This window comes from Pecten maximus, chromosome 15 (assembly GCF_902652985.1).
Source record: "Pecten maximus chromosome 15, xPecMax1.1, whole genome shotgun sequence".
Classification (NCBI taxonomy): domain Eukaryota; kingdom Metazoa; phylum Mollusca; class Bivalvia; order Pectinida; family Pectinidae; genus Pecten; species Pecten maximus.
Genome location: NC_047029.1, coordinates 21,578,824 through 21,604,157, shown reverse-complemented (window position 1 = coordinate 21,604,157; position 25,334 = coordinate 21,578,824). Strand labels below are relative to the sequence as shown.

The window sequence follows — 25,334 nt, the reverse complement described above, 5'->3', positions numbered from 1 at the left end:
TGTTTCAGCTATTTTTGTGTCGAATTGGTTCCGTTAAATGTATTTTCATATATTTTCGTAACCATTATTTTTAACCAATTGCGAAACAAGTTATATCAATTTATCTAATCTCTTTTGTTGGAAGCGCGAGAGGGGTCTTACTCCGGTTAGAAAAATGAAGTACCAAGAAGAAAAGAAAAACGTAGTCAGCCAGGTGATTCCAAAACCTTTACACGTCCTTCGAGGAATCAAATCGCCCGCCTAAGTGAAAGGCATATGTATAACCTGCACTTTAAATTTATGATTGTGATTCATTTCTGTTTAATGATTTTTATACATAGAATTACACGTTTACATTAGTGTATGTTTCCATTTTAAATAAATGTCATTCAATTATCCATACAAGACTGTTTATGCACTAATCTCCCTCTATCTGCCATGGCACTTGCTTCTTGTCATTGGCTATATTTTAACTCTTAGATCTTTAAATGTGCTGGCCTTTTCTTGAGTCCATTTAAAAGAGACTGTGTTTTCTGTTGCGAGCAATAATATAAGCTGTATATCAAAAAGATTAATGTGTAATTCTGATGTAAATATGTTGATATTATAATTCCGTGCACTTGTAAGGTAAAATGATGTAGTTGATATACGTAGATATAAAATGAAACAGTATTAATATATTAATTATGATTTTGAATGACAGCTGGTAGGTTGGAAAAGAATAGCAGTCCGGTACGTTGTCAGTAGAATATCGCGTGAATATTTAGAACTACAGATGTGTTTTTCCGATGAATATTACATGTAGAAATGTTCTGGCTTTGTCGAGTTAACTTAGTAGACGGACCAAATGGTCATTTTGTCCTTGGTTCGCAGCAACTTATTCTTGTTTGAAATTTGCTTTCGGGCGTTTATATACAAACAAATGGTACAGTGTTAAAGATCAGTACATGTATATTCGACGTTCCATATGGCTTTTCACGATGTCTTGAAACAATCAAAAACAATAGAGTCCTTTTCCTTTGTAGCCATTTTTCCCTTAAGCCTTGGACTTGGCAAACAATATACAGCTTTTTCCGTTTAGTAGTGTATTTTATTCGTCAATCTTTGTCGAAACCCTATGTCGACATATTTCTTATATCTATATATCTTCGGCAATTTTTCTCAAATTATTTTGTAGTACATGTATAATGATCAATCTATAATAAGCCAATATTACATTATATGTTCTGTTTCAGAGTTTCCTATTAGTTGATAATCGTCTCACACCCTACATTTAATTAATGTTACACGAAGTCACAATTAAGTGATTGAAATGTTACTATGATTTATAAATAGCTCATTTAAATCGAATTGAATTTCGTAAAATCATTATGCTAAAATTGTTGTTAGGAAGTTCTATGATAATCGGATATTACCAACGTTTTGGTATAATATGATATTGCATCTGTTAAAAAACAATATTTTACGAAAGAAATGTAGATGATGTATACATATATATTAGTTTAGTTACATATATAGATCTTGGTTTTGACACTCGGGAAGCGGAATGTGAAAGAGTGAAAAGTCCTCATTGACATCCAGTTCACTGGCATTTTGAACGTCCCTTAACGCCATGTTTGTCGTCTGGCCTGCCATTCGAAAGTGTCTTTCGGTCTCGGACAAAGCATGACATGCTAGTTTTAAAGCACTGTATTACAGATTATCATAATAAATGTTTCTTCAGTATTAAGCATGTATCTGTATTGGAAAGTCAATTGTAAGAAACAGAGTGCTTCAAATCCAACTTACAATACATTGTTCTTCCTTCTGTATAAAACGATCTCTCTCTCTCTCTCTCTCTCTCTCTCTCTCTCTCTCTCTCTCTCTCTCTCTTAAAATCGCAATGCATACATTTCCTCTCTGACACTTAGGTCTCATTAAATCATTATTGCAAAAAACTAGTATGACTTGTAAATATTTTATATAAAAATCGAACGTTTTAGAGATTTGTAAAATGATGGTAGGGATATGCTAAAAAAATGTGTAGAATATATATATATCGAATTATCCGAAGTATTGTTAAAGATGTCTTTTTTCTTTGACAGGCTGCAGGAGTAATTCAATTTCTTCTATTCTCCTATACCAACGACTACAGCAAATCCATCTGTATAGAGCGGTCGACATGACTTGATATGGAAGAAAATCATTATTACTTCTGTATTAAAACGGTTTAGAAGAACTTGTAATATACATTTCGATTGTACAACATTTACTTTAATGATTCACCCATCAAAATTGATGACAATGTCTTCTCATTTTGGTATTCCCTATGTGTTTCGAATCGAAATTTGTTTGGTCATGATGTATGAATTATTTAAAACAAATCAAATTGAAACTTATAAAGGGTATTCATGAATATTTTTTTCCGATTTTCGTTTATGTGGTATAATTCTGAACGTTTGGCCTTTCTATTCTCTCTTATCGTCATATATTGTGATTAAGTCTATTAATACAGTTTACGAATGGTAAACTTTATAAAATGTACAGATACCGAACTAAACTTCCTGAAAATCAATTATCAGTACCAAAATTAGATAAAAAAAATACTGGTTGAGTGTATGTATTTATAAACATTAGGAGATTGAATTAATGAATTGGAACGCGAATCCATATAACATTGCATTATTAGATTAGATATTTTCAGAAGATAGTGTGCTTTTAATTGAGGATTGGAAAAAGCCAAGGCTGTGAGGAAAACTAATTAAATGTACAAAATATTTACATGTTTTGAGAATACATTATTCTTTCATTTTAGAACATGAGGCTGTTCTTCCCAATACATTAAACATTTGAGTGGGTAGATTTCTTAAATCAAAAATTCATTTATACAATTTAACTTATGTTACTTCACCTGAAACAAATTAACGAGTGTTTCCAACGCAATAGTTATGTCTCCATCGACTGTAGTTCGGTTATTTTCAGGAGAATATCCATTTGAAATGTATACTTCATGTCAGTAGATGATAACGATTCGAAAGGGAAAATGAGCATATCGTAATATCAAATTTTCTTTGACATATTTATGTTAATGCCATAACTTTATATTTTTAAAATGCTTTATGTTTCCCTGGTTGTATATATAACTTAACAATTCCAATTACGGAAACGTAAAATGACCGATGGTCATTTTGTTCACCATGGGTGCGACTACCTGTCTATCTACACTGCCCGAATCTCTGCAAATTATAGTTTACAGTCTTAATACTGTATAGCTGGTATTTTTCACCCTTGAGCAACACAAAAGATATTCGCCCTAAACTACTTTTAAGAAATGTCTTTTCCTCGTTTACAATCGGAAAATTCCGTTCGGAATTTCACGATACAGTTGCACTCGGAACACTCGGGATTTATCGAGTTCCTCCATTTTCTTTTCGTCTCTTATCCCTCTGAGATGTGAAATGTAATCAGGTGTTAAATATACAACGTTTACCTGTGTTAAGATATACTTTGGGCCTATATTGAGTTAAATAGCATCAGATATACATGGTCGATTTGAAGCAAACACGATGAATTCTAAGTTGTCCATGCCGTGACTAATTACTGACCAGTGTTTTTTCTTGTTCATTTGTACAACCTAGTACGCTATCTTAGCCCATATTCTCGATTTAACTCAAAGTGATATTGCAAATTTACTAGGCCTAGATTTAGATCTAGATTTTATTTCACATGCATAGATTGGAATAAAACACTTAATTATTTTATAACGTGTATATATATATAACACGTGTTGCTTGTGATTGTATAGGAAAAAACACTTGAAAAGTACAAGGGTATGTTTTGAATCCGACTACAGCTTGCCTATGTACGATGACTTGTAAATCCTTCAATTCAGCTTGAAATAATTTTCGCCGTCATTTTAAATTTGCCCTGTCATCAGAGGGCGAAAATTGCCAGGTATACATTAACTACAATTTGGTTTACCGACGAGCTATAGGCAAATGCCACACAAAATACAAATATACCGAAAGCAATTCATCAAATATGTTTTTGTGTTTACCGGTTATCGGTATAATTTGACTGGGTTGGCTATCACATTACCTGTTTAATCTGTGATTGTACTAAAAGCATTTGACACCATTATTCATTGATAGTTTCTAAACAACCGTACGTCCTGTACGATAATGGTTTAAACTACAATGTCAAAAGGAACATTTGATTTCGATATAAAATATGTACTTGTAAGTCATGATGCGTTATTATTTTGAAAACACTAAATTGTCGTATACATGTTGTATTTGGTTTTAGTTAGTGGTAGATGGCGTCGAAAAATAGAAAGTTCTTCAGGAATGCATATGAAATCTGCGAAATATCTTCTTTGTACGTTAGTAAATTCGTATCAAACCTTTTTATTCCACTAGCATGTTATCTTATTTGCGAAATAATGCGGTTTCAATCCGATTCGGAAACCATTCAGGAATCTTGCAGTTATGATAATAAAAACGTTTTAATTTGAAGTCTTGATTTCTTTCCGATTTTACAATATCATACAGGAAATATCTAAATGAATCGTAAAACACACTAATACAACTAATTGTACATCTTTATTTAAAATTGAACAACAAAAAAGTAAAGACGTAGAAATACAAAGCCATGTCATTATACTAAGGGTATACTATTATATTCCGTATAAGGTCATATTGTCTTGTTCTAAGCAGATGCGCTGCCTGGGGCCGTAGTTGGAATGTGGAAATAGTGGACTAGTTCCTGTAACCTGTCAAAACAAAACAACACTCATTTATAATCCGATAATCATTTTCCGATCTGACTACTTGATTTAAAAATTAATTTCAGCTTATTTTTTTAATACCTAGCTCCATTCTCTTTATCTCATATTTATCTAATTATTTTTTCTATGTGTCCTTGTATGTTCTAGCAACTGTATAATTGCATTGACACCTTTTGAGAGACGAATATTGCCGCAGCAAATTGGTTTCAAGAATTTAAAAAAAGCTATAACTTTACCGCTTGTATATAAATGCAATATGTTTTAAACATCTCTCACGTAGAGAACGCAGACAACTTTGGAAACATCGCTTATAAATTACCTCATTTCTTGGTACAATCAATCACAGTTTGTTTTGTTTTATTTTCTAAGCAAACGATTTGTGGTAAGCAAATAATACTGTTAACAGTTTTACTTTCTTATGCAATGATTTTGCATACTATTTATACAACACAAATTAAAAGGGTTAAGACTTACGAATGACAACAGATAGGACAAACTTGGTGTGTCAGGATATTGACGGTACCATTAAACTGAGTGTCTACAAGATGGTTACATTCCTTTTCACATTCCGCCTCCCTCTCGTTAGATCCAAGTTGTTGTACTAAATCCGTAACTAGTGTTTTGAGTTCATTTGCGTGAAAAATATTCACTGAAACAGAGAATAATGAATGTTTAAAAAATGAAAGATTAATAAACAAAAAAGTTTGTAATTCTTTTTATTCAATTACAGAGTAAATAATATGATTTGGTTTATTTTGTTTAACGTCCTATTAACAGCTAAGGTCATTTAAGGACGGCCTCGCGTGCGTGCGACATGCATGCGTGTGGTGAGTGCGTATGTGTGTTAAGTCTCCTTGTGATAGGCCGGAACTTTTGCCGATTTATAGTGCTACCTCACTAAAGCATACTGCTTAAGACACCCATCAGCACACCCCACGCGGTCACATTATACTGACAACGGGCGAACCAGTTGTCCCACTCCAAATATGCTGAGCGCTAAGCAGGAGTAGCAACTACCATTTTTAAGACTCTCTCTCGGCCAGGGGACAGAACCCAAAGCCTTACTCACAGAGGCGAACGCTCAACTAAATAAAGGCCAAAAGTGAGGCATTGTCAAGGGAGACATTAGGAAGAAGAAAGTTGTTCAGAAAGAAGAGAAAAGATAAGATCCCAAATTTAGTCGCCTCTTACGATCATGCAATGGGGGTAGCAGGTACAATTCTTATGCCCTATAGTAAATTGTATGCAATCTATGAAAAACTAAAATAAAGATGGATATGGATAAGTAGACTCTAATTGATATAGATCATAAAAAACGGTATTTGTATTTATTTTACTTGTTTCGTCATTAATAACCTTTTAAACACTACTTGTGCTTTTTTTTCCCCTTTGATTGTTGTTTGGTATAATACATGACAGTAGCAAACGAGGTCAGCTCAGGCTGACATAAATAACATTTCCATATTGTAAGGATTATTATGTCGTATGAAGGTCTGTATGCAATTATTCTCCTCATGGGGTTGAGACAGGGGGATCACAACCCGAGGGGGAGATTAGTAAGTTGCCAAACACGACTTGTCCCCTGTCTCACCTTCATGAGGTATTTTTTCTATTAAACTGTTTAACACTCCTATGTATATAATATATAACATGATATTGTTGATGTGACGAAATGCAATTGTTGAGAACATGCAAAGAGCACTTGTAGCTTGTCTTAACCTAGGGTGAGATTAAAAAATCTCTGACCGGTTAACTTGTAGATATCCCTGTCGGGGTAAGAGAGATATACGCTTACCGAACTACAGTTAAGTAATATTACCTGTAGATATTACAGGTTCACAAATATGACACTGATTACATCTGTATATTGTTACAGTAAGATTACCCAATTTAAATCGAAATAAGGGATTTGAGTGATATATACTATTGTACATTTTATGAAAATTGATTTGCTCCTCATTCAAATAATTGATTTTCTATAAATCAGGAACATCTGTTAAGAGAACACGCTAATTACATTAACAAATTTTGCTTACAAGACCCAATGTGTTAGAAAATAAAAAACGTAATTTTTACGAGGGTGCTTCATCTCCGAAAAGTTCAATTATGCTGATTGAAAACAGGAATAGGTTTTTGTATAATTATAAAAAATATAAAAGTCACTTACTTTATGATATTACCATTTTTTGAAAGTTTGAACCTCTCTGCTGCCTATGAAATGATTACTTACATCCCGAAGGAACCTCTCTTGCTGCCTATGCAATGATAACTTACATCCCGAAGAAACCATTTTGTTCTCCCCTCTCTATATTTAGTACGTATTTATAATATTTCTAGGTCATATGTGTTATTTAATGCATATCTGTGACAGGCAGCGTATACACTGTTGGTAAAACAGCATCTGCAAATTGCACTATCCCATTTTTAAATTAATTAAATGTTCAAGGACACCACACTGGTGTCAAATGGGAGAAGTCAAACATGGATACGTCAATACTACATTATAATTATTTGTTTAATTGCAAAATAACAATTTGGTGCTTCTTAACTTACGGATGCTGTTTAAAAAGGGATTAAGTTCGAGAGCCTTTTTCTGTGGTGCTGATATCACCAGGGGGAGTGCGATAACGAGAAAAAGAGCCAACTTCATGACGAATCCTTGGATGACAGGCTGTAGATCTGCGAGAGAAAGAAATTATTTCAATATCAAAATTCATTCAAAAGTAAACAAAAATGTTAATTCGAACCAATCTTGAATACTCTAGTAAAGGTGGATGATGTGGTGTTTGTTCTAAAACATTTACTTTGTCTTTATTTATTTTCGTTTGATAAACTACGCTCGGATATACAGTTATAAATTAAGCAACTTACCAGTGGTAGCTGTAGTATGGGGAAGAGTTGACCCCGAAAAGGCTTTATATAGGCAAAGTGTGACGTGATAGCGACAACGACCAACTTATACCAAATGTTCTCAAGCGCGACCTTCACAGGCGGTGTCATGTTAAAGTAATGTCACTGATTATTCACTGTTTCTTTATGATGTTATCCCATCACATTCAATAAATTGTAAGAAGGGCATATAAAATTGAAACTTAAAAACTTAAAATTAATTCAATTTAATACTACATATGCATAATAATTAATATATTTACTTTGTTGGTTGCTTAAAGAGTTGGTAAAAGTAAATTAAGAAAAATCTAAGCAAACATAACTACGTGTAAATAAAGAAGTTAAAACACAAAAATATTTAATTTTAAAATTTAATAAAACATTTGGAAGTGAATAGAATTGAACAATTCGAAAAAAAAACGCGTCAGCACCACTTGAAATACTTTATATTTACCTTTTTTCATATTTTGCGGAGGCGTTTTTGAAAGCCTACTCTTGTTATCAGCTAATCACTCTAATTGGTCTTGAAAAGATTTATTTAGCTCCTTTGAGCACACTCAAAATAAAAACAAGATGGTGAAAATTGCAATGATCTCATGGCATCATAGACATTTCTGTCAACTTCATTATTATAATAATGACACATGATATCTATGAAATTTATTTTGATACTTCTTCCTCTATCTTTTGTATAGAACCCCTAACAATATACAGTTAGCAAAACATCGGAATCCTGTCGTCATAGTATTACGTTAACTTGAACAAAATATTTTGTGTTTGCATTTTAGCTTTTTGAACACATCAATTTAAGATGCCGTCGGTCTTAAAACTATAAAAACAGTCTCAGTAGATGGTCCATATTCTTAATAGACCGTTTTCCGACTTTTTCGAATTGATATATTTTCAGACTGTGGTATCGTTTTGGTCTAAAATGTCTTTAACATGATATACTTTTAAAAAAAATTAAGTTTTTTTTATGATTTTAACTAATTAGGGCCTGGTTTAATTTTAATCTTTAATATTTTCCCACATGACATTGATTATAACTTCAATTAATTGGCTTAAACCATCTCAGTACATGTTTGTGAATATGATAATGGTGTTTAGAAACACACAAGATAACTAATTCATGGTTTATAGTACAAATCGTTTGTACAATTTCGTCAAACATGCAATATCCGTGTCTCATTTAGACCTGAAGGTTTGTGATAACCTCGGCGTTCAAATATAAATTCACAGGGGTATGACGTTTCAATTGGCGGCAGTGTTACTGACTATATTAAAAACTTGTACGACGAACGATGAAAGGAAAAAGAAAAATTGACAAATCAAAATAAAACCACCTGATTCTGAAAAAAACTCTTAATTGTCACTAAATGCTCCTTGTTAGTGGTACGTGACAGTTGAATTTCTGTCAATGTTTGTTTCGTTAAAACGATTGCGTATATATATTTTTTACAGGTTTATGTATTTTGAAAATTTTAAATTAGACAGGTACATGTATACTAATTATTTCATAATAGATGATTGGTTTTACTTGAAACATTAAAACATTACTTTCGGTTCTGGAAAAATACAAAAGCAATATTCTTTGTATCAAAATGTATTGAAGTTAATGGTTTAATACTATCTAACGGATATCGTGTTTCGTTTTTAACTCAAATTGTTTCCATATTGACGATAAATCCAATTCGTGGACGGTTCAAGTACTAAATTAACTACAAGACAGAAAATCGGTAACAAAAAAAGAGTTCATCATTATTTTATTCCTGTTTTGTTAGTTCACCTGAGACGAAGTCTCAAGTGACCTATTCTAATCGCCTTTTGTCCGTCGTCGTGCGTCGTGCGTCCGCAAACTTTTTATATTTTCGACTTCTTCTCCAAAACCACTTAACAAAATTCAATGAAATTTCGCAGAAAGTTTCTATGGCTGAAGGTCAACCAAAATTGTGAATTATATGGTCCCCATAGATGGAAGGGTCTTAAGGTGCTTTACCAAAATCGTGAATTTCATGACCCTGGGGTCTCACGTTTGCCCCTGGGGAGGGGGTAAACTTTACTATAGTTTATATAGGGAAATCACATTTTTGACTATTAATTGTTGGATTTATAATGGAATTCATTCTAACTTGGTTCAAATTATCACATTGGGATGACAGTTTAATGGCATGTACATGTTGTCCCTGGTTGACCCCCAGGGGCTGGTGGGCGGGGCCAAAAAGGGTCAAATTGACTGAAATTTCAAAAATCTTCTTCTCTACTCTCAGATATGGTAGAATCAAATACTCTTCATAGATGGAAGGGTCTTAAGGTGCTTTACCAAAATTGTGAATTTTATTACCCTGGGGTCTCACGTTTGCCTCTGGGGAGGGGGTAAACTTTACTATAGTTTATATAGGGAAATCACATTTTTGACTATTATTTGTTTGATTTGTATTGGAATTCATTCTAACTTGGTTCAAATTATCAGCATGGGATGACAGTTTGATGTTATGTACATGATGGCCCTGGTTGACCCCCAGGGGCTGGTGGGCGGGGCCAAAAAGGGTCAAATTGACTGAAATTTCTAAAATCTTCTTATCAACTATATGTTAGAATCAAATACTCTTCATAGACTGACCCCATTAGGACTGATGGGTGGGGCCAAAAAGGGTCAATTTAGTTGGCTGAAATATTTCAAATCTCAGGTGACCGTTAAGGCCCTTTGGGCCTCTTGTTTTATTTATGTATTTATTTTTCAGTTTATTTCCAGATTTTGACAAGATTGTCTTCTGTCATTTATGCTGCTTATCTAAAAGGACGACTTGAGATTTTTACGGTTTTTATAAAACATTTTGCCTTGGCCTCTTTATAAATCTTCGTCTTTAGTTTCCTGCTTCCCTGTGCGTGATACATTGCATTTCGAAAACTCTGAACAAGTTTTAAGATTAAATTAAGCGCTGGCGATAAGCCATGGCCATCCATCACGTGTTTTAATCATGATAAATATTGGCGTGGCATTGTTATTATAGGTGTAAACGATAAGTACGGTCTCACCTTATAATCGGACAAGGATGGTCGCATACCACATGTAACAGATGTTAAAATACAGGTTAAATCAGTACATTTTGGTTTTACAAAATCGTTATTATTTTGAAAGCAAATTAGCAATACCATATAATTTTATAGATCTGTTGCTTTATTAAAGCTTTAAAAAATAAAGCTATCTTCGATGGTAAACTGCATAAAATCTCTGTCCAGCTTAAAGGAAAACACTTATTGAGAAATCGAGATTTTTAATGGATCGCGTCTTATTGATCACAATAATTTTAGAGTTTATCTTAAGATATTGCTCTTGGATGATTAAACAGAAAACTCGGTCATAGTTTTCTTTCATTGTCATATTGCTTATTATGATGTTAATAAAAGTTCTCGAATTGTGCTCAGCCTTGCATACAATGTTTTTGAAAATCCTCTCACGAATTTCGATTATAACGAACAATTTCTCTAGTCCAATTTTACTGAAAACCTCTAAATACAGATGTTCGAGTTTTCTGCTTAAGACTGCTTCATTCCAAAATTTCAGTATATTGATACCGAACGACACATGTTTGTAGATAACCTTTATCTGTATTCCTATACCGACAGAATCATTGCAAGTTGGGATGTACAGTCGCATTAACTATAATTTGGTTCCCTAACGACATATAGTCAAATGTTACACAGAATGTTAATATTGTCATTCAGTACGAGTACTAATTATGCAAGTATATCGATTTGGTTCAATTTCAGGGTATCATCGTGATCGATTTTACATATCACACTGTTTTCTGCTCTAATTATTGATCTTTGCTAGACAGTTTGGTTTAGTTTGTTTAACGTCCTATTCACAGCTAATGTCACAGAGAAGTGTTTCAATCAATACATCACAATGCTGAGATTCATGTTTAATACCAATCTATATTTTGATAATTTTGATGACAACCCACCGAATTTGCAGTTCGCTAAATTAGCTAAATTTTCAACAGTTTCTTATGAGTCGGACTATTACCTTAGATTTTGCCTTCATGAAACACGGAATTTGGCCGACAAGTATTTAGATATACCAATAATAAAGCGATACACAAGCGTATACAATCACTTTTGCGGGGTGCGACCGGTATTGTATGAATTAGATAAAGACCGCTCTCGTTACATTTTTATTCTCCAGTCACTTTTAGTTTTGATTGGAAAGTTTTAGTGTTGTAGCAAACTCTGGGAAAATTTTACGTTTTATATCTTTTTCTCCACGAGATTTATTACATTATATAGTCGCTTTCAGTTTGAATCCGGCAGAAATATATAAGAACATATAACGATTTGGGAAGTTTTGTTCGTTTGAATTTGGAAATAATTCAAACTTAGTTGGACTTACAGGCTAGGTTTGTAAAGTTTGACTCTGACCCATCCTAAGTGGTGGGGTCCAAAATGGATCCAAATATATAAAGTTATCTAAAATATTCTTTTTCAGATCAAGATTTGTTTCAATCAGGAATGTTACGACGTTATTTTTTACTGTGCTAATTGCCTTCCTCTTAAAGACTCTAGAGCTTAAGCCATGTTTAATATATTTGACATGAAGTATAGCTGATTCGCGTTGACTTTTGTATCAGTTTTCAAAATCCCGTATGGATTTCATGGTAGATAGTGATGAGAATATATTTTCAAATGCCAAGCAATTAATCCAGGATAAAATTAAGAAATAGGTTATCGATAAGGAAAGTAGTTCATTTCAGCATTACACATCCCTTATCTGTAGATTTTAAGATTAGACGGAAACAATTGCTGACTTGTATTTGTCACGAACTCGAATATATTGATAACGTTGTAACCGTTTGTAAGCACTATTCCAGATAAGAAGTCGTCTTTTCAATCATTTTAAGTATATTCTTTCTTTTCGGGTGTTTTATATCTTTTATCACGACAATGAAAAGGATCAAAAGAAAAGAGATATATAAATACTTCCTAGACAAAGAGTTTAAAACTAATGCGTAACTGGTGATGTACAGAATGTACAACTACGTTACTGATAACGCAAGACATGCCTTCAACGGACAATGCTATATGCATATAGTCCTACGGAGACGCGTGCCGACATCTAACGCAACCTAGGACTATCATACTGAATTCTGCATCATAATAAAAGAAACATTTTAAAGATTGAATTCGTTCGTTTTATCTTCAGCTTCTTTTGATGTGTGTAAAAAACAATTTTTCGATTGTATACCTACATTGCATTTTATTTTGAACGAAGGCATCAATCTTTAATTTTATTTCTAAACAGATACGGGTCGTTGGCTTACATGTAAGTATTATATAAGAGATGCGTATTATACTCTTAATTTATTTTGTCAATGTCGTCAAATTAAAAATAAATTAGCAAGTAAGCAAAAGGCATGGTAACTATAATAACTTGTATCTGGTTCGCCAGGAATAAAAAAAAACTAAATGGTTATAGTATATCCTCATAGGAAATCGTGTTTAAATACTTCCCGTAAATGTTAATCAACTTATATATATGCAATACCCGCAGTTGTAAACCCATATTATTGCAAATTAGCTATCCTTCTATCGTATTCGCCGTTAGTTTCTTGTATAAAAACTACTCGATTGTTGTCGTCAAATGGGCTCAGAAATCGCTGAGAAGTCACGTAGGGGAATTAGGAATAGGATTATATTGTGGTTTGGTTTGGTTTGGTGTATTTAGTTAAACGTCCTATTAACATCTAGGACTATGATGTGTTGTATAGAACATATCTATAGACATGAACAGGAAATGGTAAATTCAAATTTGATTGGCAATGTTAACTATTGGTTTATATAATCCGTTGATTGACAAATCAAATATATGGCTTTCTGAAATAATGCATTGTATTGATATATGAAAAAGTCGATGATAAACACTTAACAAATATTTTAATCAAAATTTTATTAGAATAAATGGCGGTGAAAGATAGCTTGATAATGAAACATCTCTAAGCTGGCGACATGCTAGCTGCGGGAGCGGTCTGCGAAGAAATGTCGAAATGTGCCACAAGTTCCTGGAACCTGGTAGGGAAAATATAAATATATATACATTAGCATCAACACACTTGGACAAAATTGTACTGAATGTCCATACATAAATTAAGAGAGCAAAATAGATTAAGCACAAACAAGATACAAGAAAAGCAATATTCTCCGAAAATAACAGTTTCAGTGTCTCCTGCGGTACCTATCATTGTGCCTGCGTAAAGCACGACTTCGGTTTTTGTTTTGTTTAAGTATGTGGTATGAAATGACTGATCTACATATCTCAACAAAATTATACATTAACTGTATTATGAATGATACGACACGTTATATCCTTTGGTAAGTGTATTGTGATATTTCTTATGATTAGTAACAACATATTTAGTATTAAAATGTACAAAAGTAACCAACGAGTTTATTTCATTCATTCTTTTTTTTTACAAGTCTTTGAATGATGACGTCAAACCTATAGATAATATCCGACATTAGCACCTGGCACTATTCACATAATACATAAAATACTGCGAATGATAAGATATCTCAAAATGCCACACTGAATGCGTGTCTTAAGGGCACCTGACATCACACTCGCTTCAAAGGTCAAGGATCTGTCCGTGCATACCTTAAAAGTCTTATCGTCAATAATTCAAAATTAGAAATGGAGATTAAAGAGGCTTGTCCGCAGAGAGATCAGAAAAATTGGCTAATAGAAAAAGATTTTTTACACATGACAGATTGTTGGAATTGTAGAGTTTTTCATTTTATTTTCCTTATAAAACGCTGAAAAGTGATATTAAAACCTCATTTTTAAATATTATTTATTTAATCGCAACCCGCAATAAGTCCCCGCTATAAAGTGGAGTCTAATTTGATTGACACATCAAAGATACAAGCACGTGCACAGTGCCGCACAGTGATAACTTCAAAGGCAGCGGCGATTTACAAAGAAAATTTGCCGTTATATTCCATGCATTTCCCTCTCAGGTTGAGTTTTAAAACGTCTTTTAAATACATATTCTGTAATTCTTTTCAAGAAATAAAGTCGGAAAGCCTCTAATTTTGTCACATAGAAACGTGTACTGAAGTTTATTTAGTGATCGGAGATGTGCCGTTTACCGGTTCGTCTGCGGGTAAGCCTCTTTAAGGAAGGTGGTATAAATATTGAATACTGTTCCGTATTTTAGATAAATTTTGATTTCGAACATATTTAAACTAAATTATCAATTTATAAATTTAAACACTATAAAGTATGAGTTTGATTGAATATGTTTTGTGGATAAACTTTTTTTATATATGAAGCCGCTTCACAATTTCAACTATACAAGACAATTTTGCAACACAATTATATTCTTTAAAATGTGTTAGATTGTATCATGTTATCTATGACAGTTAGAAGTTGATTTTCACTCGTTGTTTTTATGAAATTTTATGAAATACAGTTTTATTTATGAAACTTTCTGATAGTAAAACTGTGTTCAAGCTAACTTTGAATCTGAATACATGAAAAGCCACATACATTTAAAGTTGATTCACTACACCAGGCTAAAGGTATCCTATTACCCGGGATATATATTAAAAGGCACAAAAATCATGCAAAATCAACTTATATAAAATAAAGTCATGAAATCTTTTTTAGGTACGGAAACAATAGGTAAATCTAAAAAATACGTATGTTCAAATCTTGAAACAAAAGTAGTTTTATTGCAATATTTTTCAATTATAGCAGCAGCTGTAGGAAGCTCACAAAATATACAATATTTATAAAAAAAACATATTTAATGAACCTACTGTAATTATCAATAGTAAGAGAAAATAAAAGTGATGATTTTGTTCAAAATCAAAGCGCATCTGTCATACGTACTATATTCATATTACCAACTCATTATTGTAAAATAGCTATATGTTATAAACAGTTATATTTGCAATTTTGTTTCATTTATTTGATTATCTATATTATCAGTTTCCCTTTTTGTTGGACGACATTATACAACGCAAAGAAGTTGCATGAATACAATCAGTCATTTTTTTAACTTATTTTCATTTTATATCTTGTGTAAACAACGTCAAACTGAAGTCTTAATCAAAACATATTGATGCCAATTCCGATACCAAATACAGCAATTGACAATTCAGACACTTCATGTCAATTAACAAACCTTATATTTAACTGTTTATGTGAATGAGATTATTAATTTGTATGGTGAGAATGAGATATCATAGCGGGATTAGGCAATAATTTGATAATGTATACTGTTTATAAAAATGGAAATAGAAAATGAATAATAACAAAAATAACTTCAACTTAAAAGTATTGTCCGGGCGATATAAGTTCATAATGTAATACTGTACATCGATATTCTTTGTTGTTTTTATGAAGAAGGCATGAAGGAGAGATTTTTCGAGTTCCAACTAATTGTGAAATGAAAATTGTTTACTACTTAATCAAACTACTACCAAAGTCCACTTACGAGTGGCAGACAAGAGGACAGGCGGTGTGTCCTAAAGTGTTGGTCGTTCCAGTGCTGAACTGTGTGTCCACGAGAGTATTACATTCCTTCTCACACTCGCCCTCACGCTCATCAGTTCCCATACTGTGGTAAAGATCGGTCACAATAGTCTTGATCTCATCAACGTGGAAAATATTCACTGCAAAATATAGAATACAGTAACATTTTGTTATACATGAAGTTAAAACATGTCTCGTACGATCATGTTGAGGCTGGTTTATTTTTCACGAGTTGTTTCCCTTTACATTGAATTGTGTGTATATTTTGAAGTCAAGAATCAAACCATCAAATAGAATTTAAGAATTTCAGTTTCATTTGCAGAAGATATTTAGCTGAATAACAGAAACTGAGTTTCTACAAAAAGTCTAAATTATTAAAATGTTAATTATTTATTAAACAATTATGTTGTTTTAAATATTTTATCTAATACTTTTCTTAACTTCGTCTTAATCTCAACCTCCTTTCCCCCTTTGCTTAAGAACACTTCCTTCGTTCAATTTTAGATTTCTCTTTTGTTTTACATTCTAAGAATCAGTGACGAGTCTTGGAACAGTTGTATGATGCAGATTGTAAAAGGAATCAAAATATCAAGAAAATAAATCGGGAAAAAGAAAAGGCCTTAGGAGAAAGTGCATTGCCAGATGTTTATATCTATTTGGTCGGTTTTGGTAAGGAATAAGTCAGAAATAAAGAATGTAAATGTATGTTTATATTCTAATACGTTACCACTATTCAAAAACAGTTCAAAATTGGCATAAAGTTAAGTAACGGCGTATTGGAGTATCTTTAGATAATTTCTTACAAACATATATATATATTTGTGCACTTATATTATTACTTAAATATTAAGGACTTCAAATACTTATCTTAACTGACACATGTATACAACGTGAAAAAAACATGCTGCGACTTCAGTTTTAAGTATGTCCAATGACAGCAAATGAAGTTGATATATCTATGTATCTGGTATATTGATCGTATGCATGGGTCTTTATCATATCATTATTTCTAATTGAAACACCCAAACATGTTAATTACTTACAAACAGCGTTCACTAGTGGGTTTAATGCACGCTTATTGGCGACTACTGCTGGGGCTGGGTTAGCACTTGTGGAGGATAAATCGAAATGGTGGACAAGCTCCTGGAATCTGTACATATATAAAATAATAATGTAACTATTTTTATCTGTCATGCTAAATAAACAACTTGTTATCGTTGTAGATACTTTAATATGATGGTAAATAGTCTATGACACTTTTGTAAATATTGATATTAATATGTAATGAATGCATGTATTTATTTCGTAAATCGCTCTTAATATTCCATCCATTCTCCCATTTATTGTATTTATATATAATATACTTTTAACCACATTTGGAAGAAAATTAATTTATATTTAAAATGTCAAAATGATCATTACTTTAAAGATGTACTATATCCAAAAAAAGGTCGGAAGCACACAGCAAATCATTTAAACTTAAGGTAAAACTATTAATGTTGATGTACTCTATCTACATATTTGTCAGTAAAAGATGTATGGTTGTATAACATGTCGTCAAAGCGTAACAAGGGAGGCAACTCAATTTTTTTTTAAATATTGGTGCATTGATGACTTTCTTTCTCTGGTCTGTTTCAACAATTAAATACTAATGTATTGTATTAAAAAAGACTTTTGTGATCTTTTCAACACTAACGATTGAAAAAAAGTTTAAAATATAAATTTCAATATCAATTTTCTAAATTCCATGAACATAAATAACAGTGTCACTTTTTGGGGATAGAAACATTTCAAAGTTTCACGATATCGTAACACTAAAATCATAATGTGCGTAATCTTCTACGTGTTAGCTCATTTATGCTTAAATTAATTCCCTGGAATTTTCCAGCAGATTTTCACAATTTTAGTCCCTAGCATTCCGGATAAATCCAATAGAAAGACTAAACATTTCAAAAGGTGCAGTTTTTACCTTCATGTTTCGGGATTTACTTCTTTTATTAAAATCATATTTAAAGTGTGCTATTCTCTCAATTATTTGTATTTGTGTAGAAAAATATTCATATTGTATATATCATAAACATATATAATAAAATGACCGAACAGTGAGGAGTATTCACTGTCAATTTTTTAAAACGTATCACTTGTTGCGTCATAATATGGACCACGACTTTGCGTCATGAATTGAAAACGAAACATTAAACTGGCTGCCTTCGTCTGAAAACTTTAAACTATATGTTTGTTTTTATCTCGCCAAGACTGGCAAAAATGAAATATTTAAAATACCCTTTTCATAACACCCACATGAAATGAAAACTCATTTAAGAACCTATATGAACTATTAATCTACTAATAAAAAATTTAAAGAAAAACGTGAAAAAGTAAGTATTCAATATGAAATAACAATGGGAAAATGCATTATCAAAACCCAACGTACGAGTGGCAGATGAGGGGGCATGAGGTGTGTCCGAGGGTGTTGAGGGATCCTGCGTGGAATTGAGTCTCAATGAGATTGCTGCATTCCTTCTCGCACTCAGCCTCACGTTCATCAGATCCCATGCTGTGATACAGATCTGTTACGATGGTCTTGATCTCGTCAGCGTGGAACACATTCACTGATAAATTAAAACGAAATATGAAGTGACCTTAATTAAGTGCTTGAATTTTCGTTCAAAGCATAAAACCTATAACATTATAAGTCCGAAAAAATGCATAGCTTATCAATGACATGTTGTTTCCAGTAAAAACTAATTTCATCACAAAGCTAATTGACAACAACAAAGTGGCTAAAATCTCAACCATAATACATCAAAGGGACTCTCACCGACATTTTGTTGCATTGCAGAATGTCTCTGGCTTTGTTGATTTATAACAGAATCTCTGATGTTTTAACTTTTTTAATATGCCCGACCCTTTGACGTATTACAAAATATCGCCGCTTCTCTTCATTTATGTCAGCGACAGATAAATATGTTGGATCCGATAATACATTATAGATAACAGTGATGAATATATTCAAAATAGAAATTGGCCTAAAAAGAATAACAAATAAATGTCTCGAAAAGAAAATAAAGAACCTACAGATGGAGTTCATGAAAGAAGATCCGAGTGAGCGCTTTGCACTGGTACCAGCAGCAGGGGCGACGGCTGTCTGTGGGGCGATATCGAAATGGTGGACAAGCTCCTGGAATCTGTCATGTTAAAGCACAAAATAAACGACATACAAAATATTTAATTAATATGTGTTATGCTTTCCAAGATTATCAAAGAAAATGGTATTTATCTCTTGATATCTTTACTGTGTACTAGGTAGTTTGAAATAAAGAGTTCAATGAAATAAAAGATCATTGGAATGATTTTACAATTCCATATCAACTACAAAATGCAATTTCTTAAAAGGTTTCATGATCCGAAGGGACGAAATGGAAAATGGTTTCAAAACTGCATTGTAAATAACTGCTTGTGGGATAATAAGGATCAAATAACTAAACATGAAATCCGAAAAATAGAAATAATATATATTTATTTGCACTGAGCCCCTTGAAAAGTACAAGGAACTTAAGACCAGGTGTCAGGAAAGAGGAATCGTCTTCTAATTCATCGACGAGACCCACCATACAAAACGAAACTCAACATGAAAACGAAGGTGGTGACAATTGAACAACCACTTGGCATATTATCAAGCATCGAGAACACGACTGACTTAATATAAGGAAGTAGAAAATCTGCATCAAATATAGATTAGCGCCGATATCCTTGAAAACACACTGATGATCCGACTAGGCGTTTTGGAATGCAATGATTTCTTCTGTCTCTGCAATTGTGATATGTATCAACATATTATCAATAGTATTTGTATATTTTCTATGGAAACGTACGAGTGACAGATGAGGGGGCATGAGGTGTGTCCGAGGGTGTTGAGGGATCCTGCGTGGAACTGAGTCTCAATGAGATTGCTGCATTCCCTCTCGCATTCAGCCTCACGTTCATCAGATCCCATGCTGTGATACAGATCTGTCACGATGGTCTTGACCTCATCAGCGTGGAAAATATTCACTGATAAATAAATCGCTGCATTAATATTACTTTCCAATATAAGATCCGGTGTGGAAATGTTGCTAGACCGTTTTTTACTAGTTTTACTATTCCAACTTGATCTTTTTAAAAATTCTTAAAAAAAAGAAAGTCAGCATTTCACAATGAGAATGAGATCTGTGACGTTACAATTGTGTCAATATGACTATTGTCATAGCCACATAACAAACATAGAAGTCTTTATACACCGATTTAAGACAATGCGATTAAATATTAGTTTCTAACTGTGTAACATTCGACTGACCATCCTTCCCAGTGGACGCGGAAAGGCATTGCTCCTAAAAATTATGTATGTTCTGTGGTCATTGATTTAATTGTTACACACTAAGAAATTCATATTGACTGATCATTGGTATCTTAACACATTACTGACAGGAGTTTCCAGAAACAATTTGTCAAAATTGACACAGAGAGCAGATAATGAGGTATTTGATGTCCTTTTAAAGCATGTGGCGAGTGCTTGTTAATTAAACCACTGCTTTCAAACGACGATCGGAAAAATGAAAAGCTTATTCAGTATATTTTGTTATTAAAATGAAATAAACAGAAAACCTAACAGAATCTTCAGTAATACCAAGTATATTTCACTCGTGTGGCCAATATTTTGATATATTTCACTCTTGCTGCGCTCTCGTGAAAAATATCAAAATGTTAACCTCACTCGTGAAAGATATTTCGTATTATTAACATATATACGAAATAATTGTTAGATTTTGGAATTATGTTTCAATACAGTTGGAAACGTTGATTGCCCACTACGACACATTCTTTAAAAAAATGGCTTTTGATCATTTATCGACCGGAACCATTCTTCATTACGCTTTCGACATGAAGGAGTTATAAAAAGCATATTATATAAATACTTCATATTAAAAGAGTTCTTACAGATGGAGTTCATAATGGAGGATCCCAATGAACGTTTGGCACTGCTACCAGCAACAGCTGTCTGGGGGGTGATGTCAAAATGATGGACGAGCTCCTGGAATCTGTTAAGATAAGGAATAACTAATATAATCCTCAGCAGAAAGACGATACTATTTCTGTGTAGTAGATATTACGTTTATGGGAGTTGTGTTAAGTCAAGCGTAATACAATGTATTTGTTATGAACAGTCGTCGCGGAAATAATTTACTATATAGGGCAGCCAAAACGATTTTGCTGAAACATATCGGAAGCAGTGTCATATTTCAATCGCACAATCCAAGCTGAATAGCCATTAATTTTAATTCAATATCAATAGACCTTTTCAACACGGTATTCACTGCATAGATGTAAAGCTTACGAATGACAGATAAGAGGGCAGGCGGTGTGTCCAATGGTATTGAAAGAACCGGTGGAGAATTGGCCCTCGACAAGTTTGTTACATTCGGACTCGCATTCAACTTCACGTTCATCAGATCCCATAGAGTGGTAAAGATCGGTAACGATGGTCTTCACCTCGTCGGCGTGGAATACATTCACTGCAAGCAAAGCGAAATGGTACATTGTATCAAAGTTAAAAAAATTGATAGCTAAGTTTTAGTTTATTTGTATAAACGTATTTATTTATGTACACAATATATCATTATATAGCATGTTAGTTACGTAGACATTTTATGATTTCTTGATGAAAGAACAATATAACTAAGAATACTCCTGAAATATCTTCAAGACTGATTTTGAATACACAAAAACTGCAATTAGCAAAGTCATATGTAAACGGAAGTCTTAAACGCGAAAAGCGCAAAAATGTGATCACCACGTAAATATGTACTTTAAACAATGTCCTCTTCACAGTGGATCAATTATCATATGGTTGTCACGAATGCTAGTATCAAGCATGTAATGGTAGGGTTTAATGCAGGCATATTTACAGATTGAGGACAGTAGAGGATTTAGACTGAGTGCCCTCTTAGCAGGTGCAGCGGTAGCTGGTGCTGATACATCGAAGTAATGTACCAATTCTTGATATCTGTAAATAAAAATGATAATAATATCTGTAAAGAGTTATTTCAGGGTTAAACAGTTATGAACAGCGCAAAAACTAATAAATATATACATATTCCTAAATGTTCATATATATATAATCATTATTGAACATGAAGAGCATTACACAAATAGCACAAGCTCTTATCCATGAGATTCCATACACTTTGCAGAAAATGTTTTGAAATTCAATAAACATCTTAAAAATATTGTGAAGTGTATTTTTTTGTCTGAACACTTGTTATTGTTATGCTTCTATAGAGTATCAATTGTTGAATCAATATGCAACATTATGCAATATTTTTGTAGAAATTTGGTTTAATTGAGAGCATACTTTTTGAAGTGATGCATATTTTAATAAAATCATTTTAAATATGCAATTTTCGAAACAATTTGACCCCCCGAAGAATATTGATGGTTAACAAAACGCAAAATGTACGGTTAGTAAACAATTAACAAAAGTTTAAAATACACATTGACATCAGAAGTAAAAGTCGTATTATACAAAATTAAAGTTATTGTGGTATTACATACAGGTATGATAATCATAATCATAGTCAATATAGTCAATTGGCCCTATATTCTAAATTGCAGATAATCACACCAGATTCACGGACAAATTACATACAACGGACATGATGTATTGAGCGACTTACGAGTGACAGATGAGAGGGCATCCATTGTGTCCGAGAGTGTTAAGTGATCCTGTTGCGAATTGGGTATCAACAAGCTTGTTGCATTCGCTCTCGCATTCAACCTCGCGTTCATCAGTTCCCATGCTGTGATACAAATCTGTCACAATAGTCTTGATCTCGTCAGTGTGGAACACATTTACTGTGAAAAGACGAAATAACCAGACAAAGATTGAAGATACTTAATCTCTGATAAAAGAGTACTTATGATCAATTGAAAGACAAACATATTTTGTTGTATAGATTGAAAAAGATACCAAAGGATACATAGTTTATGCCCTATTGTCGCCCTCCAAATTATATCAAGCCTTTTATTTAAATTTTTATTTTGATACGCACTCATCACACGCATACATGTCGCACGCACGGGAGGCCGTCCTTGAATGACCTAAGCTGTTAATAGGACGTTAAATAAAATAAACCAAACCAAACTTGATCGTGCTCCATATATGATATGCAACTTACGTTCTTGTATTTTCATTTTCATGGTATAATGATATTTTTTCATGATTTATGATATCTGGATTTTCTAAACTCATCATTGATGGAAAGCTTTCTAACCTGAAATAATAATTTTGCTAACTCTAAAATTAAAGCTACACACATTGTCGGCCTCTTGTCGATAACTTTTGATGACAAAAATGTCAAATAGGAATAAATCATTTTTGTAGTGGGCGCGACATCCCTTAGTCGAAGAAGCTAATCAAGTCTTGTACTGTCTAGATTCAACAGCATAGGCATTGAGTTTTTGATACCAGAATTTATAATTTTGCCTGTGTTGATAGATCCGTATCGAATATGATTGTTCCTTATATGTGTTGAGTTTTCTTAATAGCAGTATTTCACTTACAGATAGCATTTAGGAAGGGGTTTGACCTCCTTTCGGGGGCAGCCAAGGCCAAAGGCACCGCTAACAGAAGGAATCCCAACAACTTCATGTTTACTGCAAAAAATAATCATGATATCAAAATGCTGACTCCATGCAACCGTGTTTAATTTATACATTACAATAAAATTGCATCATAACAAGAATATGTAAAACAGGCACCTTAAGGCTTTGACGAGAAACATACATAATTCAATCTAACAATAATTTGAATTGCAATCGGTTTGAAAATATTTGAATTTCATATCTTAACCATATGAAAATAAATAAACCGTCAGCAAAACCGAATTTGAACACAAACACATTTTGATATGAAAAACTGTTTTAAACATGTAAAGCCCAAATATTTTCTTTTTTGTTCAGAAATCGATTTAAATCGCCCACGCATATGATCATTTCTTCAGACTTCAAATGCATGGTCTTACCTGCTGGCTTACAACCTTGATTATGGAGGGAGTTCTATAACAGTGGTCAGTTTTATACTGCCTTGACCTAACCTCTTCTTCCAATCACACTGACCATGCCCTCTCACACCAACATATGACCATTTCTCATACATTTCGTGACTGTCCGGGTTCGGGACCAACTGGAATCCCGATAAACGCTGACCATTCCTCCACAACAGCAGGATAGGCAGGAACGAAATGAAACGATAACCTCCGAGCGGTCATTAAAATGATATGACAGAAGTCAATTATCAAAGAAAGGGATAAAAGTTATATCATATGTAACCCTTATAGGTATGAGATCGGTCAACAAAGATTGATAATGCATCAAGTCCATTAGAATCAAATCTATCTATCCTTCCAAATGTAGCATTGCTTTACCCTTTCTTATGCTGTTTGAATTTTAACGGTGCATGTTGGTTGATCGGGTTTCGCAATGGGAAGCGTGCTTGTTTTTCTCCAAGACAGTTGTAGGTAGGTTTGATACCGCCATGAGACCAAGGGGAAGGATGAAAATGTAGGCGTAAATATTTCAATGTGTCAAAACCTAATCAATAATAATTATGTAAGAATTATTGTCAAACGTGTTGTCTTTCTGCCAGGTCTAACAGGTATACCTCGGAAGATAATAAAATCCAATGAAGGACGTGTTTATAAAACAAATATTAGACAACTGTCCTTCTTGTTTGCTAACCACTATATTACGTTATCGTTTTTGAAGTTATATGGCCATTTGAATGCCTTTATTTCCTCCTAAAAATGGTAACGTTGGATTTGTTGTGTTCCCTTACTGACAGAATCAAAGAGTATCGTTTTGCTGAACCTGAAGCACGTGTTTCTACTATAGACAAGTGAAGATACGCAATAAGCAAAGGGCGACCTTCACTTCAAGGACTCTGTAGTCGGTAAACTCATGTCTAAGAGGTCATTTGGTCATAACACGTCAAAATGATATATTTACTATAAGGTTCAATGCCGGTAAAGCGTAATGTATATGTAAATTACCTGTGTACGACTCCTTTTGTTAATTTCAATCTATTATATCGGTGCTCTGCTGTAAATGATCAAAATCTATACATTTTTA

At 33.1% G+C, this 25,334-nt stretch overlaps 2 protein-coding genes across 2 annotated transcripts; both read right to left on the bottom strand.

Moving 5' to 3' along the window:
- Positions 1-4,540: 4,540 nt before the first annotated feature.
- Positions 4,541-7,804, bottom strand: LOC117343867. Its single transcript, XM_033906413.1, has 3 exons — positions 7,298-7,804; positions 5,219-5,393; positions 4,541-4,729 (listed from the first exon to the last, which is right to left on the bottom strand). The coding sequence occupies exons 1-3, from the start codon at positions 7,392-7,394 to the stop codon at positions 4,666-4,668; spliced, it is 336 nt and encodes a 111-aa protein (XP_033762304.1). The 5' UTR covers positions 7,395-7,804; the 3' UTR covers positions 4,541-4,665.
- Positions 7,805-13,550: 5,746 nt separating this feature from the next.
- On the bottom strand, positions 13,551-24,252 carry LOC117343866. Its single transcript, XM_033906412.1, has 12 exons — positions 24,230-24,252; positions 23,769-23,861; positions 22,883-23,060; positions 22,115-22,212; positions 21,544-21,721; positions 21,147-21,247; positions 20,045-20,222; positions 19,248-19,357; positions 18,604-18,781; positions 17,213-17,319; positions 16,132-16,309; positions 13,551-13,699 (listed from the first exon to the last, which is right to left on the bottom strand). The coding sequence occupies exons 2-12, from the start codon at positions 23,854-23,856 to the stop codon at positions 13,627-13,629; spliced, it is 1,467 nt and encodes a 488-aa protein (XP_033762303.1). The 5' UTR covers positions 23,857-23,861; positions 24,230-24,252; the 3' UTR covers positions 13,551-13,626.
- Positions 24,253-25,334: the final 1,082 nt, after the last annotated feature.